Source organism: Sander vitreus, chromosome 10 (assembly GCF_031162955.1).
Source record: "Sander vitreus isolate 19-12246 chromosome 10, sanVit1, whole genome shotgun sequence".
Classification (NCBI taxonomy): domain Eukaryota; kingdom Metazoa; phylum Chordata; class Actinopteri; order Perciformes; family Percidae; genus Sander; species Sander vitreus.
Window position 1 is genome coordinate 6,006,089 of NC_135864.1, and position 15,943 is coordinate 6,022,031.

At 44.2% G+C, this 15,943-nt stretch overlaps 1 protein-coding gene across 1 annotated transcript in view; it reads right to left on the reverse strand.

Moving 5' to 3' along the window:
- Positions 1-15,646, reverse strand: part of fat4 (FAT atypical cadherin 4) — a 105,831-nt gene extending 90,185 nt beyond the window's left edge. The window contains exon 1 of the mRNA XM_078260055.1: positions 10,385-15,646. Within this exon, the coding sequence (XP_078116181.1) occupies positions 10,385-15,487 (5,103 nt within the window). The 5' untranslated portion in view covers positions 15,488-15,646. The remainder of the gene's footprint in view (positions 1-10,384) is intronic.
- Positions 15,647-15,943: the final 297 nt, after the last annotated feature.

Consider the following 15,943-nt stretch of genomic DNA (forward strand, 5'->3'; position numbering starts at 1 on the left):
GAACAGCACTTTGTTAAATTACACCTCAACATCCACACACAATAGAGCCTGGTGAAATAAGGCCACTTCATCCATTTGCATAGGAAAATCACAGAGTGGGCAAAAAAGAGAAGACATAAAAAGAGTAAAAATAGCACACTGTCAACGAATGTAATCTAAACCAGAGCTCCAGCTCAGAGCTCAAAAGAGTCACACTTTCCTTTCGTTTGCAGCTTGAGATATCACCAACCTTAATAAAAACAGAGCCAGGGAGGGCAGCTCAGGTACCCCAATTGTGAGTGAGAGCCTGAGACACGTTGACTGGATGCACACATCGCTGCCCAGAACCCTTACCAGCTGCTTTCAGTTAAACAGGCCCAACTAGAGAGGGGAGAGGAAGGCCACATTCACCAAAATGGCTAGCTATTTCAAGCCAGGAGTTGTTTCTGCTCTCTGTTTCTGACAGCAGATCAGTTGTTCGAAATTTGTGTAAACACAGTGTTTTGTTTGCTATCCAGGGCCAACGCTTGCTCCCTGCCATGCAGAGTCTGACAGTATACCATGCAAGATGGAAATGTTTGAATGCAAAGCTTGCATCCAGTGTGCTCTATGATATTTCAGTGAAAAAAAAGAAGATGCTTTAGGATTATTGCTTTGGAAATACAGAGCAGCCGCGCCAGCATCTAGCCGACTCTGATCCAAGAATCTCCTTGAATGAGATAATAATCCTCCAGAGTGAGGCTCATGCTCTGCAGTTATTGTCTTGGTCACCACAAGCTATTTTCCCGAGACGTTCCACTGGGCTACGTGCTCCAACAACCACAGGCTTTCTGCAAAACGACCCATGGGAGGATGATGTGTACACGCAATTCAACGAGCAGGGAAGTCTGTGTGTTGAGGAGGTTTTGTATATCAACAACGCTGCACAGACACACCTGTCAGTTCAATAAAAGATATAATGGGTCAGTTCACCCAAAGGACAAAAAACCCCACAAACTTTCCACTTATAATATCTTATAATGCAGATTTGGCATTTGGCCAGTTTTGGAAATATCTGCCTCCCTTAAAGTAGAACTGGATACAGAAATCTCAGAGGCGGATGTTTCAAAACCTGGGCATATAACCCCAAAACCAACTGCATGTATAGATACCACAAGAGGTTTTTTATTTAGGTGAACTGACCCTTTAACCTGATGTTTTCTTTTTCATTTTTCCCCCTTAAGTAGCTTTTAGACAGCATCACGTACGCTCTGTAAAACGTCTTTAAACCCAATACTTTTTATGGCTGCATTATTGCAATACATGAGAATGTCCAAGGTGATTAGCCTCGTGTATTTGGCATTTTTTGGAAACTAAAACCTTCACTGGAATTTAAAATAAAGTTCTGTGGTTTTGAACAATGTTCAGTGGCCCAGCATGACTTTGGAATTAATTGCCCACCGCTGGGTTGATGGGGCTTTAGAGTTAAATAACACTACACATTTACTATACCTACCTCTTTACAAAAGAAGGGTATAACGGATTTGATTTTGTTTTCAAAAAGGAACAAAACAGCTTTAATGAGGGGAAAACTCCATTAGATCACATTAGATAGGTCAATGGATTTTCATTGTCCGAGCCAAGGCCGACAAGCTTTCAAATGAAGGGTGTGCACAGAATTACGACTGACACTCTTAAATGATTCACAAAATCTAACAACTTGCATAGAAATTGAGTGCTGTATAAGTCACACAGGGGACATTTTGAAAGCTGAAATATTGCAATTCCAAAATTGAAAACAGCTGCAAATCGACTGTGGCTTGGCTTATTTTTTTGAGTTAAGACCTGCACAGCAGAGCAAGCGAGGAGAAAAGATTTTGAAAGCTTGAAAAGTTGCAATCACAACAAGAAAACAAGAAAACATCAAACTTAAGGCGCTGCACAAATGCTAAATCACAGTATGGTCATAACCTCTTAATAAAGTAAGAGTGTGTGCTGCACACAGCGAGAGCTACAGTGGATCTCCTGATGGAAAACTCATAAAATAAGAGGGGAGATAACAATAACATGGGCTCTCGCTCTCTGGTGCCAATCTATCTTTGCTTGTCTCCCGCCTCTGACACTAAAGCCCTACTCCAGCCCTCCCTCCCTTGCTTCCCCCCCCTCTTCCCTCCCCCTTTTTCCTCTCTCCATCTCCCATCTAGGTCCTAAATTATCCGTCCCGGCTGTGGGAGATACCCCTTCCTGCCTGTGGTCGCTCGTCTTACTGCAAGCTGTGGAGATGAGGTGTGTGTACGTGTGTGTGTGTGTGTGCGTGTGTGTGTGCATGTTAGAAGAGTGCATCCAATGCAGAAGCGCACATCCTATGTGCCTTCTCGTTTGATGTCCCTGGAGGTGGGACGATCTGTGAAGGAGGTGACCGCACTAAATGTCACTTTGGAGGTGCCGTTGATGGACGGCCAGCGGGAAGTGAGATGTGCAAAAGAGCAGGAGCGTGCTCTTCTTTTTATCTTTTTATAAGACAGAAAGCAGAGACAGAGAGAGCAAGAGAGAGAGAGAGAAAGAGAGAGAGAGAGAGAGAGAGAGAGAGAGAGAAAGAGAGAGACAGGTCAACGAGGCAGCACAGTGAAGTTCGAGCTCTGAAAACAATGGAAATTTGCTATGTGTGTTTCTGCATGTGGATGTGTTTGAGTGTTTGTTGATGCTAGCGAGCTCGGTAAGTCACGTGTAAGAACAAATCATTCTGTAGCTGGGATCCATTATTACCGCAGAGAGTATCTGCCAAAATCAACCCTCCACTCTCCCTCGTTCTCTCTACCTCCCTTCGTTTTACAAGTGAAAGTAGTGGAACATTAGTTTTTTTCAAAGCTGGAAAGACTTGGGCATATTTTATGGTCCCTTCATAGTCAAAGCAGTGCAGAGAAAGTGATGAAGAAATCTCTGAGATGTAGTCATACTCAGGCAAATCTTAATTTCCCTGTGTAGCTCTTGCTCAGGGAAAATGTACAACGCAAATCATAGCTATACCTGATCATTCCCACTTCAACTACTCCCAATCAACCTTGCTGCGGTTGAGTGACTACAAAGCTCGGAAACTTTAGATCACAGCTTCTGATGGACCTGTCTGAACTCCCTCCCTCTCTGTACAAAACGGTTATCGGCTCCCTTTTGATCACGCCTGATTCTGTGTACCAAAGGAGAAAGGCATTCCAAGCGGAGATTAATACTATTTCAGTCGCACATTTGGTCCGAGCATGTGTGCCTAAGACAGAGGAATGACCCCTCCCAAATGAGGCATGACAATCAAAGTCACAGAACAAGAGAAATGTATCTCTGATGTGAAAATAAACCTGATGATGCAAAACTCTGCGGAGCATGCCCAGCTCTGGCCACATTCATTTATTATTCTAACCCAAGGCATTGACTTTGCATGAGGCAGAAAGGGGGCAAAAAAAAATAAAAAACCGTCTGCGGACAGTCAACCGCAGAGCTGAAAGACTTTTCTTTTAATATACATGCACATTCCCTTTATAAACATAATTTAGCGGCAAACCGAGTTTAAAAATAGAGAGTGTAAATAATTTTTGTTTTAACCTGTTTAGAGTAGCAGCAGGGTGGAGTTACCACTCCAGGACAATTCAGTTTGCCACAGAAGACAATGAGTGCTACCAAGTCAAGACAATGTGATTGAAATCTCAAAGGTAATTTTGTATACTTTCACTTGAGTTTACTTTTACTACACTTAACAAGATTTAGATTTTTAATGACCCCTGATCTAGGCCTGTGTATTGAACATGGACAGAAGTGTGTCCGCAGCAGCATCAAAGTGCCAAGTACCAACAGCTGGGATTCAGTGCCTGGTCAGATACAGAATTGTGGGTTAGGGTTAGATATTTTAGTTCCTGATTTAAACCAAATTTTAACATTTTTCAAATATTTCATAAAGCAACGTCCTATAACTGCTTGTTTATAGGCGGCATTTACTTTTGCTCTCCCGACAAGATGTCACAAGGCAAATCTGAGCGGTCACTAGATGAGTTTGAACAAGAAAGAAACTCTATTTCTGTTACCCCGAAATTATGTTTAATGTTTCAGACTTTCCTCTAATCTTTTTCTTTTTTTTAGATTATTGTCAATTGCTTTGAAGTTCAACTGGTCACAAGCAGACCTTTCTTAATTTTAAAAGGGTCATAAGACAAAAAGGTTGGGCGTCACCGATCTAAGGTACCTGAATAAAAGTTTCATTTTAAATATCAAATATCATTAAAAAAAAAATACATTTTAGTATCTATATCGAAAAGCAGGCATCAAACTGGCAGTAGTACTGACACATTTCTAACAATATCCAGCCCAACCTAGGTCATGAGAGACTCTTCTTCCTTCTATACTGGTTTATTAAAGGCATCATGTATGTGTATGACATATTTCTAATCACGCACGATACAGTCTTAAACTTGAACATTTTGAATCTTAAGCAGGTTAAAACAAATGCTCAACATGACACACAATAATGTGACTTTATGTTGGCGAGAGACTTTGCCATGGATAATGAATTGCACTCCTCAGTCACTTGAGCAGGTAACCAGCCATGTACAAAGATCTGAATCTCTTCCGAAAACCTGCCTGGTTCGTCAATGTACCGAAACTGACTGGCGAATTGTGGGATTTAACAGCCTTTGTGGCTTGTGGCCAAAAAAAAGTTAGTTTTGCTCTTTCATAACGAACCTGACACTTGGCTTAACTTTAAAGAACGTGGCACAGAAGAACAATATGACCCTGCTCCTGACCTCTCAGCCCCGAGTTTGACAAATGTGTAGTGAGCTGTGCCAGTCGCTGCTTTCTGATGAGAAGAAATATCAAGACATGGTGAAATGTGAGACGGCTTGTGATACAACTACAGTTAAAACTTTAGAGACTTAAAGCTATAAGAGCTCTGTAGAAAAACACAAAAGCACAGTCACTTTAATGTTCATCTGAAGTGGTCAAATGTGCTGAAGAGCAGCCGTAACTGCTTTACACTTTTCCAAACAAAGTTACACTGTGCCACAAAATAAATGGAACAAGACAAACACTAACAAACAGTCTCATGTAATAAAAGGAGGACATAAACCGCTGGCATCATGGGGCTCAGTTTGAATCTGCAGAATAGCAGTCGCAAAGTATCCCAATGATCTAATTTGACAGTAACATAATCATAATAATCTAAATGAAACTGAATTATTTTGACTGTGGCTACCATTTAACGTTTTCCTGCACTTGAGAAAGAGTCTGAAGTTGTGGTCAGTGTGTGTGTGTGTGTGTGTGTGTGTGTGTGTGTGTGTGTGTGTGTGTGTGCATGCGTGTGTGTGTGTTTTTGGCAGCATTTGCTTGCACGCATCTATGCATGAGCGAATGTTTATCCAACTTTTATGGCAATTGTCTCGTAAAAAACGGACGGGCGCTCTGGGACAACGTGCACTCCTCGGCACCGGCTCACCCACAGGTTCACCCGGAGCGACCACCTACCAGGAGGGTGAGCAGATGCTCACCTCCACAATGACCATTTCAAAAAGGCGTGTCCAGACGAATTAATGCATGAATTATTACCTTGGTTACGGCCGGACTGGACTGTATCTCAAGCACATGTGCACACCCACTGAGACACACTCGAAAATTCACAATTAGACCATGAATTACAATACACAAGGAGGCAGTTTGTTCTGCATCATTCGTCTTCCAGTTGTTGTAAAATGTCCCTTCTGAGGATCATGAAATTTTAATGCTAAGCTTGTGTATGATTTGAATGTAATCAAAACTGTATTTCTTTCTGTTCGGTTTGCTTCGACAAAGAACACTAAATGCTCCGCTTAGGGGGGGCTATCAGTATCACTGTGACCTTTATCCGGAAACTGTAGTCATCAATATTTCAGTTTTTAATAATACTCTCACGCACAGATACAAATACACACACAAAAAGCAGCATCCGTATCATCTTGTCCAGCCTTGTCTTGTACACGACCTTAACCTCCCTGCCTCGTTTACCTGGCTGGCTTCACAGGTTTTATCTCATCCATCTTCTCTACAACCTTAATACCGCCTCGGATGTCCTAATCATATTTCCCTTCATGTTGGAGGAGGTTCGGGATCACCAAAACACAGAGAAAGCAAAAGAGGGAATGAAAGAGAGACAGAAAGAATAGCAAACTTTCAAGTTGGTTGCCAGTGGGATTTATGAATCAGACTGATCCACAACACAGAGAGAGACCCAAACAGGTTCCCGGAGACACAAAGCAGGCAGGCCGACACAAAAGAGTTGCAAGGACACAAAGATATACAATTTAACAAAGAGAAGGATGAATACAACAGAGCTTACATAGCAACACACAGCAACACTCAAGTCTGTATCTGCCATTGGAACGATCATTCCCTGACTGTGATGTCCAAAAGCTCTGGACAGGGAGATCTCTTGCTCCCACATGCTTAGGACATGATCAGGAGCATTAACCTTGCCTTTTTCTTCCCATGATTCCTTGCAACGGTGCCTGTGTCTGGCCCTTCCAGGACCCTGTCTTAAAAGGTTTCCCCTCCACCCCTCCTTTTCCTTCATTCCCACAACTCCCAATAACACCGTCTGACATGTCCAGAACCCTCCCAAGCCCTTTTCTTTCTTCAATTTCACAACTCCAAACAGCTCTACCGTGCATCCCTCACTGTTGAGGAGAGGGGAGGAAAGCTGGCTGACAGGGGCATCCATACACACTCCTAAATCTGCCATGGCAAGACGCTGGCACAGACAAAAAAATAACAAAAGCCTCCCGATCTGCAGCCGGGGCTGTGCAACACTTTATCTGCGAAGGCAAAACAAAGGAAGGCCTGTTGAACACTTCGACTGTGTTTACTTTCAAGGGGGAACAATGACTTTAAGAGGAAGGGGTAAGGACTGGTGTGGCACTTGAGGGCCTCTCCTAAAAAACAGCACTTCATTTTGATTAACAGTGAGTTTAAGAAAACAGTTGTAGCAGACGGGGTCTATAGGAGCTGGAGGGATTGAATGTGAGATGGCAGCTGAAGGGAAGATTACAGAGGTAAAGAAACAGAGATAGTTGTGGTGGCAATGCAAAAAAAAACTAATCTCTTTTTTTATACCATGGTTGTATTTCTTTTTAAAAGGAATACTCCACCAAAAAACTATCTTTTTGAGTAGGAAACAGGTTTTGAAAGGTGGCTCTAAAAGATTTGCAGCAATTACATTTGCGTTTGTTGGTCGCAAATGACAAATGTAAACAGCTGAAAACCTCAGAAACGTATGCTGCTATTCAGATCCCAAAAGACCAGACTAGTCAAATAAAAGTCACAACTAGATACTTTGGAAAACAAACTGAGCCTACTTTTGAGAAGATAAAGGGCATATTGGTTCTTTTTGTTTGCCATGAAAACAGAATCACCATTTAACTACCCATCATCTGCCAAGCCACAAACTTTTCAGAGTCATATTTTAAGCCTACAGGTTGTAAGTGTTGTGTTAAATGAATGAATTGTTTTTTTTTTCCTTTATGGTGGTGTATTCTTTTAAGACTTGCTGCTATGCCTTTTGGCTTTAACCTTTGCATTGTTCCCTTGCTTTTCTAGTATCATCTGCAACTAAAGAGCATTCTTCTTGGAAAATCAACATATGAACCTCTCTAATTGGCTAATAGCTTTCAAGCACTTCGCACTTCTGCTCATACCCCAGTCAATGACGTGCAGGTGTTTTGTCCTCAACATCTCACAGTAAACACCTACTGTCACTGATTAAGTTGTGGCCAAAAGTGTAAACGATACTTGGAAGTTTCAGCTCACGGAGGGAAGTGTGCCTAAGGTGATTCAGTGTGGATTTACTCAGTATGAGTTATGGGGGGAAATGCTTCTCTTCACCTCTAAACGAGGACATCACAGGATGCGATGAATCAAAACTTGGAGTGAAATATATTAAAAAAAAAAAAAACATCCTCCTGAACACTGTGAATGGAATTTGGATTCCCCAACAATAGATGAATCTGCTGCCAAGAGATTGTTTTTTTTTCAGCACCATCTTTACCTGCATCAGCTATTAAGAGGAAGAAACACAAAGATTTCTAGGAAATGAGGTCATTTGCATGACATTCCAAACTGACACTTAGAGGCTGCTGAAGTAGAATAACCAAATATGATCATCTAAATTTCTGGAAAAGCATTGCACGGCCGCTAACTGGCTAAAAGAAATGCCCATTGCACATCATACATGACCCAGATGTGAGATAAAAGCCACACACAGTCCTGTAATGACAGATATAATCAACACTCACTGACAACGGAACATTCTAAGATGCCAAGAAGGTCAGGTAAAAAAAAAAACCAGCACAATCCCCTCTCTCCCCTCTTTTCACTGCAGACCCAGCAGGGTCCTGAGTTGTTTAAGATCACAACTGTCGATAACACAGGTCCAGCCAAATTCTCTTTGTTCGAGTGTATCCAAAACATCACACATGCACATGGTGCATAGAAGAAGAAAAAAAATGCCAACTTTCCCTCATGCATCCAATCAATGGGGAGAATGGGAAATGGAGAATGTGAAAGGGTCACAACCCCAGGGGTGGAAATAATCCCCCAGTTGCTACCGGGTATTTGGTGTATAAACACTGCATTGGAAAAACATTATTCTAAGTCTGAAGGTTTACACTATTGTACCACACAATCCTTTGAGATCCCCATTGACAGAGGACGTACAAATACTATGAATATGACCATTTGTGTTATTTAAAATATAGCCATGAAGACGACCGCCTGTTGACTTTCAGCACAAAACTGGTCTACATTTCCAAATGTGCAAGGTCATTTGAATTCCTCCAAGTTATTAGATCTCACGCTTCTCAAACTGGAGAGACGGACTACTCAGCCAGGTGGTATGGTAAAGTCATCTTTCCAAGGGGTGAGAAAGTTCAAGCTTAGCATGAAACCAATCTAGAGTTTAAGGTTTGGGAACGGAGCACTAAATTCTCTCATTAGGCCGACAGTAGAGTGTGCAGGAAAGCAGATTGCCATCTTCGCTGCAGGCAAAGTGAGAGAACATTTGATATTCCCATTTGGCCCGAGCAAACCTTTAAGTTAACTTAAACATGATTTTGCCAAGTAATCCTTGATTTCAATAACGTGCGAGTTTGTCTCCAAATAACTGATTGCTGTATTAGATTTCACTCGCAATATTTGCAGTGGTCGAAGAGGCATCAATAACAACTGTCAAAGACATCCCGCTAATCTTAAACTCTTCAATCATCTCACATCAGGCATTTTTTGAAATGCGGTAACACAAAACCCACTTCTAAGAGGAGAAAAAGCTTACACCTTTTTGTTTTTGCTCTGACAAGTCAAATGGATATGCATTGTGTGTCATCAAGCCTGTAATAACATGGCATTTCAAGTCCTGGTTTAAATTTCCAAAACATATATAGTCACATTTGTTTTTCATTTAACTAGCGGGGAGGCCTTAGCCACCCAAAACTGGGTTTAGGGTTCCCGCATTACACTTAAGAGAACTGAGCTCCCTATTTCTTTAGGGAAAGCCTGAAAAAGGTGCATCGCATAATGCAAACTCAGTGGACAGCTTAAGTTTCACTCTCTCTGCCCTCAGCGTCTTTTCACAAAGTCTTAAGAGGTCACCTAATTTTAATGGTCACTTATTGCCTGTGGAGCAGTTCCCGGTGGTATAAAAAGGTACACCAAGACCACCCCAGTGCCATAACAGCCGCAGGCTCAAGGGCTCAAAGTAATACTGGCTCTGATGATGCATACCTGCACTGGAAGACCTTATGAATTACCCTCCTTTACATTTCTACTTCAGACACTGGGGAAACCATCATGGGCCTTGAACCTGAAACAGCAGCCCTGAATGATTTATGTCTACAGTGGGGAAATTAAAAAGTTTTTTGATTTGTGCAGTTCATATCCGCTGATAAGAATATTTCAGTCCATGAGAGCAGGAGAGGAGCTTGTGCAGAAGACATGCAACGTTGACTGCTCAAATAATAGGGGAGACACATTCAAGATGAATTGTTATGGCCAGTATGATTTTGGAAAAAAGGAACAAAGTTATCGTGCCAAAGAACAAGGCCTTCTTACTTATGTCCAAGAAAATTATGATTTAATATAATACAGAGCCATGCGTAAAAAAGGAATTTAATTAATGAGCACACAAATGCAATAGGTGGCTCTGTTTTATGTGCGACTTGGACAGTCCCACTCCCCATTTTTTTCCAGTTCAAAACTTGATCTCATTACACTTACTCCATCCAAATGTCTATAACAAATGCCAGTGGCTGAGTTCATGCTCTCTCCCTGCCAAAAAGATCAAATAGACCAATATAGTAATATAAGGAATATACGGTGGCTTTCCAGTACCTGTAGAGAATAGAAACGTCAGCAGTGTACTAACCTCAGCACGCTGTGTTCTGGGCTGGCTGGCGTCTGTCTCGATGGCGTACACATCCACCAGGTAGAGGTCAGAGCCTTGTTCTCGGTCCAGCTCCGCGGCCGTCTGTATCACTCCAGTGTAGCGGCCGATGGTGAAAAGGCGTCCCACTGCTTTTCCACCACTGCGAACTGCCACAATGAAATACTCCACTTTGGTCGCTGAGCCCCGTGGGCTTGAGGCATCCAGGGAGATGACGTTTGTGCCTGGCGGCTGGCCCTCTTTGAGGATAGTGATGTATTTCGGCTGGGAGAAAACCGGCCCATCCATCCCTTGGAGGATGATAGTCAGCTCAGTTCTGGAGGTCTTGCGGCTGGTACCGTGGTCCGTGGCTGACACTGTAAGGGTGTACATGAGTCGGGACTGTACCAGCTGGGAGGCCAGTCGAATATCTCCGCTGTACCTGTCCATGATGAAAGTGTCAGAGTCCCCTTCTACAAGCTCGTACTCTACTTCTCCATTTGCCCCCTCATCGGGGTCAAAGGCCAACACTGTTGTCAGGATGGAGCCAATGACAATGTTGGGCTCAGCCACAAGGGCATTCTGGGACATAAAAGTGGGAACATTATCATTCAGGTCTGTGACCCATATTGTGACATTTTTCAGGGCAAAGCGGCGGAATTCAACTGGAACTGCCTGGTCAGTGGCTTTGATAGTCAGCTCGAACAGATTTGAAAACTCCCTGTCAATTTCCTTGTTGGTGTATATGAGCCCGGTGCTTGAGTCAATGCTGAAGTGGCTTCCCCGGGGAATCTGTTGAACAATGGAGTACTCCAGCTCCCCATTTATGTCTGCATCTGTGTCATGAGCTGTGATTGTCATGACGGAAGCTGAGAGAGGGAGATTTTCGGGAATGGATTTGAAAATATCACCAGGCGTAAATATTGGAGGATTGTCATTAAAATCCCTGACATGAATGACCACAGGTATGGATGAAGAGCGGGGTGGTTTGCCATTGTCCTTTGCGGTGATGTTGAGTTTGTAAAATGACTGAGTTTCAAAGTCCATCTTTTTAACCAAAAAGATGCTGCCGGTGTTGGGGCTGATGCTGAACGTGCCGTGGTTGTTTGTGGCTGTGATGCTATACGTTATGTCTGCGTTCTGACCAGAATCTGCATCAGTGGCGGTCACTGAGGCCACCAGCTCCCCTACCCTCATGTTCTCCAGGACGTCCACAGACAGTGAGGATTTAGGGAAGGAGGGGGAGTTGTCATTCTCATCCAGGATGCTGATACTAAGCATACAGGACGAGGACAGGGGCACAGTTCCAGCATCAACAGCTATGATTTTCAATGAATAGGAGGATGTAGATTCATAGTCCAGCTTTCCTACTAAAGTAACCTGTCCAGAGCTGCTATCAATAGTGAACTGTCCTTCCTCGTTACCCTCAGAGATGTGATAATGAACCAGTCCGTTTTTGTTCTCATCCACATCGGAGGCGGAGACCCGCAGCAGTTGTGTCATGTTTTGAGCTGACTCTGAGATGGAGGCCTGGTAAATGTCTTTGGTGAATTTAGGCAGGTTGTCGTTGATGTCTTGAATGTAAACTTGCACTTTGGCCTGGTCTCTGAGGGGCTTGGGGAGACCCTGGTCCGACGAGACGACCACAAAGCTGAACACGGCGGCGCCTCTTTGTCTCATGAGAGACTCGCGATCAAACTGCAGCGTGCTGGTCAACTCCCCTGTGATGGCGTTTAGCTCAAAGTTGGAGTGTGGAGTCTCAAATGTATATCTGACCTCACTGTTTGGACCGAAGTCCTTATCCTCAGCAAAAACATGCCCAACTAGCGACCCCCTCTTCTGCTCTTCCTCAAAATGAAACACATAATTGGTGCTGTTAAAGAGGGGACGGTTATCGTTTACATCATCTAGAATCACACTGACATTGACAGTGGCACTAAGCGGCTCCACAGCACGGTCTTTGGCTATAACCACTAAGTTATATCTGTCCTGTATCTCCCGGTCCAGCTCTGCTTTGATGTACAACTGCCCGTCTGGAAAAATGCCAAACACATCACCTGTGTTGCCACCAGCTATGTCATACATAATCTCCCCATTAAGACCAGAGTCTTTGTCGGTGGCCTCCACTTTGAAAAAGCGACTGTTGACAGGCTCAGACTCCAGGATGATGACCTCATACGATAGCTGGTCAAACACTGGCGAGTTGTCATTGACGTCATAAACACTGACGATGAGGATGAGGCTGGAGGTGTGCTGGGGGACCCCCATGTCTGATGCTATGACCTCGATGTCGTAAGAGCTTGTGGTGACCTCCAGCGGCCCGGTCAGCGTGATGAGGCCGTGCTTTTCATGAATATGAAATAGGCCTTTGGGGTTTTGTTTGAGGCTGTAAACCACCATGCCATTTGTGCCTTCATCAGGATCTGAAGCTTTGGCTTGGAATATGACATGGCCTGTGCTCCAGTTTTCCACTGCACTCACATGCTCCACAGCGTGAATAAAATTAGGGGCATTATCATTTAAGTCCTTCACAGTGATGTTAACAAACGCCTCTCCTGTGATCTCCCCAGCTCTGGCGACAACTTTCAGCTGATAGAAACCCTGCTCCTCTCTGTCTATCTGGCTCGATGCTGTGATCTGACCTGCACTGTTCACAGCAAAAAGCCCCCGCTGGTCTCCTGAGGTGATAAGATATGAAATGTTTGTGTTCAAATCTACAGTGGTGGCTGACACAGTCCCTATAACTGTCCCAATGCCCACATTTTCAAACATGACAAAACTGTACACTTTCTGGCTAAAGACGGGTGGGTTATCCTGTGTGTCTATGACAGTTACAGTCACTATGGCCTGGGTGTGTGAGCGCATGCCGCTACCATCTGCTGCTGTCACCTGCAGCTGGTAAGCTGTTTTCTCTTCTCTATCCAGGGGCACAATTGTGGTTACTTTCCCTGTGTTGCTATTAATGAGGAATTTGGAAGCATCTCCAGCTGTAATTATATATTTGAGAGTGCCATTTCGACCCAAATCGGGGTCTGTGGCTGAAACGGTGGTTACATAAGCACCCGAGGGCTCGTTCTCTTTCACATTGGCAAAATACTGCACAGGGTAGAAAACTGGCCTATTGTCATTGATATCCCTCAGAGTGATGTTGACTTTTCCTACAGAGTGCAAAGGAGGGCTGCCTGCATCTGCTGCTTGGATGTGGAGTAGGTATGAGGCCTGATCCTCCCTGTCTAGCTCCACGGCTGTGCTTAATCGCCCTGACACGGCATCCAGGCGAAACAGCTCCTGGACACTGTCTGGAGTCTCTGCATCAAATGAGAACCTGATAGTTCCATTGGCCCCGACGTCGTCATCTGAGGCAGACAGCACCACCAGCTCAGTGCCGGCAGGAGCATGCTCCACCAGTGACACATGGTATGTGCTCTGTGTAAATGTGGGCACTTGGTCATTCACATCAGTGATGTTGACTATCAGTTTAGTGTAAGAAATCTTGGGCTGCAGCCCCTGGTCTTTGGCACTAATGTTAAGCACTATTTCAGATGCTATTTCCCTATCCAGCAAAGCGGCGCTGGTAACCAGACCACTGTTTTCACTGATGGAGAACCAGCCCAAAGCGTTTCCAGACACCAGGGAGTAGCGCAGGTTGGCATTCTGCCCAGAGTCCCCATCTGTTGCAGAAACCCCTTTAATGTAGCTGCCTTTTGGTATGTCTTCACTGATATCTACTCTGTACAGAGTTTCCTGGAATATGGGTGGGTGATCATTGATATCATTCACAAAAATAACCAGACTGGCAAAGGAGGACCTAGCCATAGGCTTGCCATTGTCTGAAACAGACACAGTCAGGTTGTAAGAGGAAATTCTCTCTCTGTCCAACACACTGGCCACTTTGATCAGACTTAAATTAGGCACAGGAGACGTGTGCACTTCAAAGTGTCTCTGCTCGTTGCCTCCTAAGATTGAAACAGATATGTTACCATTAGCTGTGGGGGAGTCTGAATCTGAAACGGTGAGTAAAGCCACAACTGTGCCAATCTGTGCATTTTCATCGACAGACGCAAATTTAGAAGTTGTGGGAAAATACCTAAACTTCACTACTGGGTCGTTATCATTCACATCTAAAAGTTTGATTGTGGCTTCTGTTCTGCCTGACAGAGAGGGCACCCCGTTGTCTACTGCATGAATAGTCAGGGAGTACTCTTTCTTACTCTCGTAATCCAAACCCTCTTTTATAATAATAGTACCTGCTTTGGGGTCAATTTGGAAAGGTGTTCCTTCATCTAAGAAGTACCTGATTTCAGCATTGGCTCCCTCATCCTGATCTGACGCTGTAATCTGCAGAATACTAGAACCTACTGCTGCATCCTCAAAAACACTGGTTTGATATTGATCTTGATCAAAAACAGGGGGGTTGTCATTTATGTCTTGGATAGTGACGTTTACTTGCAGGTAGCCAAACTTTTTCGGCTCTCCTTTGTCCTCCACTTCAACCAGGAGCTGGTAGAAGGGAGTAACTTCTCTGTCCAAGCCTCCAGTTGAAACGAGGTGCAAGAATGCCCCCTCTCCACTAGGATTGACTGTAATATCCAAGCGGAATTTTCTCTGCTCGTTGCCTTTCACTATTCTGTACGTGGTGTGATCAACTCCGTTACTTCCAATGTCCGAGTCTGTAGCAGTGTCCAGAATCACTTGCCTGCCGCTGCTGGCATCCTCCTTAAAAGACACGACAATTGACGTGTCTGGAAACACCGGGGAGTTATCGTTAATATCCAAAACTACTATCCTGACCTCAGTGGGGTAGGTGGGTTGGCTGGATAGCACCACGACGTTGATGACATCGCTTTGCAAAACCTCTCTGTCAATCACCGTGGAGGTGTAAATGACTCCAGTGGTGCCGTTAATTGCAAAAAGTTTGTGGTTCTCACTGAAGCGGTACGTGAAGCTGGGCTTGGTCTCTATCGTGCCCACGTAGGTGCCGATGGGCTGCTCTTCCAGGACCTGAAACTCTTGACGGACTTGGCTGGATGCTGAGTACCGGGACAGAGTCCACAACATGAGTAAAATCAAATGAAACCGGCCTAAGCCCCTACCTGTGAGCGCCATGGTCAGTTAGCCAGTCCGCCTTTCTCAGACAGAGTCCATGCCTATGATGCATCAACTTTACTGAGGTCGCTCGAGTCACTTAAAGCATTGTATTCCAGCAAAACGTGCAGAGAAAACACCAGCAGCAACTCTTTCCAGTTTCCACAGTTACTCCAGAAGTGTTTTTATCCTGCGCAGCGCTGCGTTTCAATGCAAACACAATCCTCTTGAATGGAGAGAATGATTCCTACAGATCAGGGGAAGTTTCAATTCCACTCCGCATAAAATAAAAAAAGCATTTCAAAACGGAATCTGACAATCCCTTGAGAAAGACAAACACAAAATAAAAGTCCCTGGCTCCTTGGAGAGGTGTGGGGGGAAAAAAAGTTTATCCAAAGTTAGAGCGCAAGTGAGCGGTGTTGAAGTGCGAGCAGGCGGCTGAGCCTACGCACCGTCCCGTGGAATAACGGTGCAGGC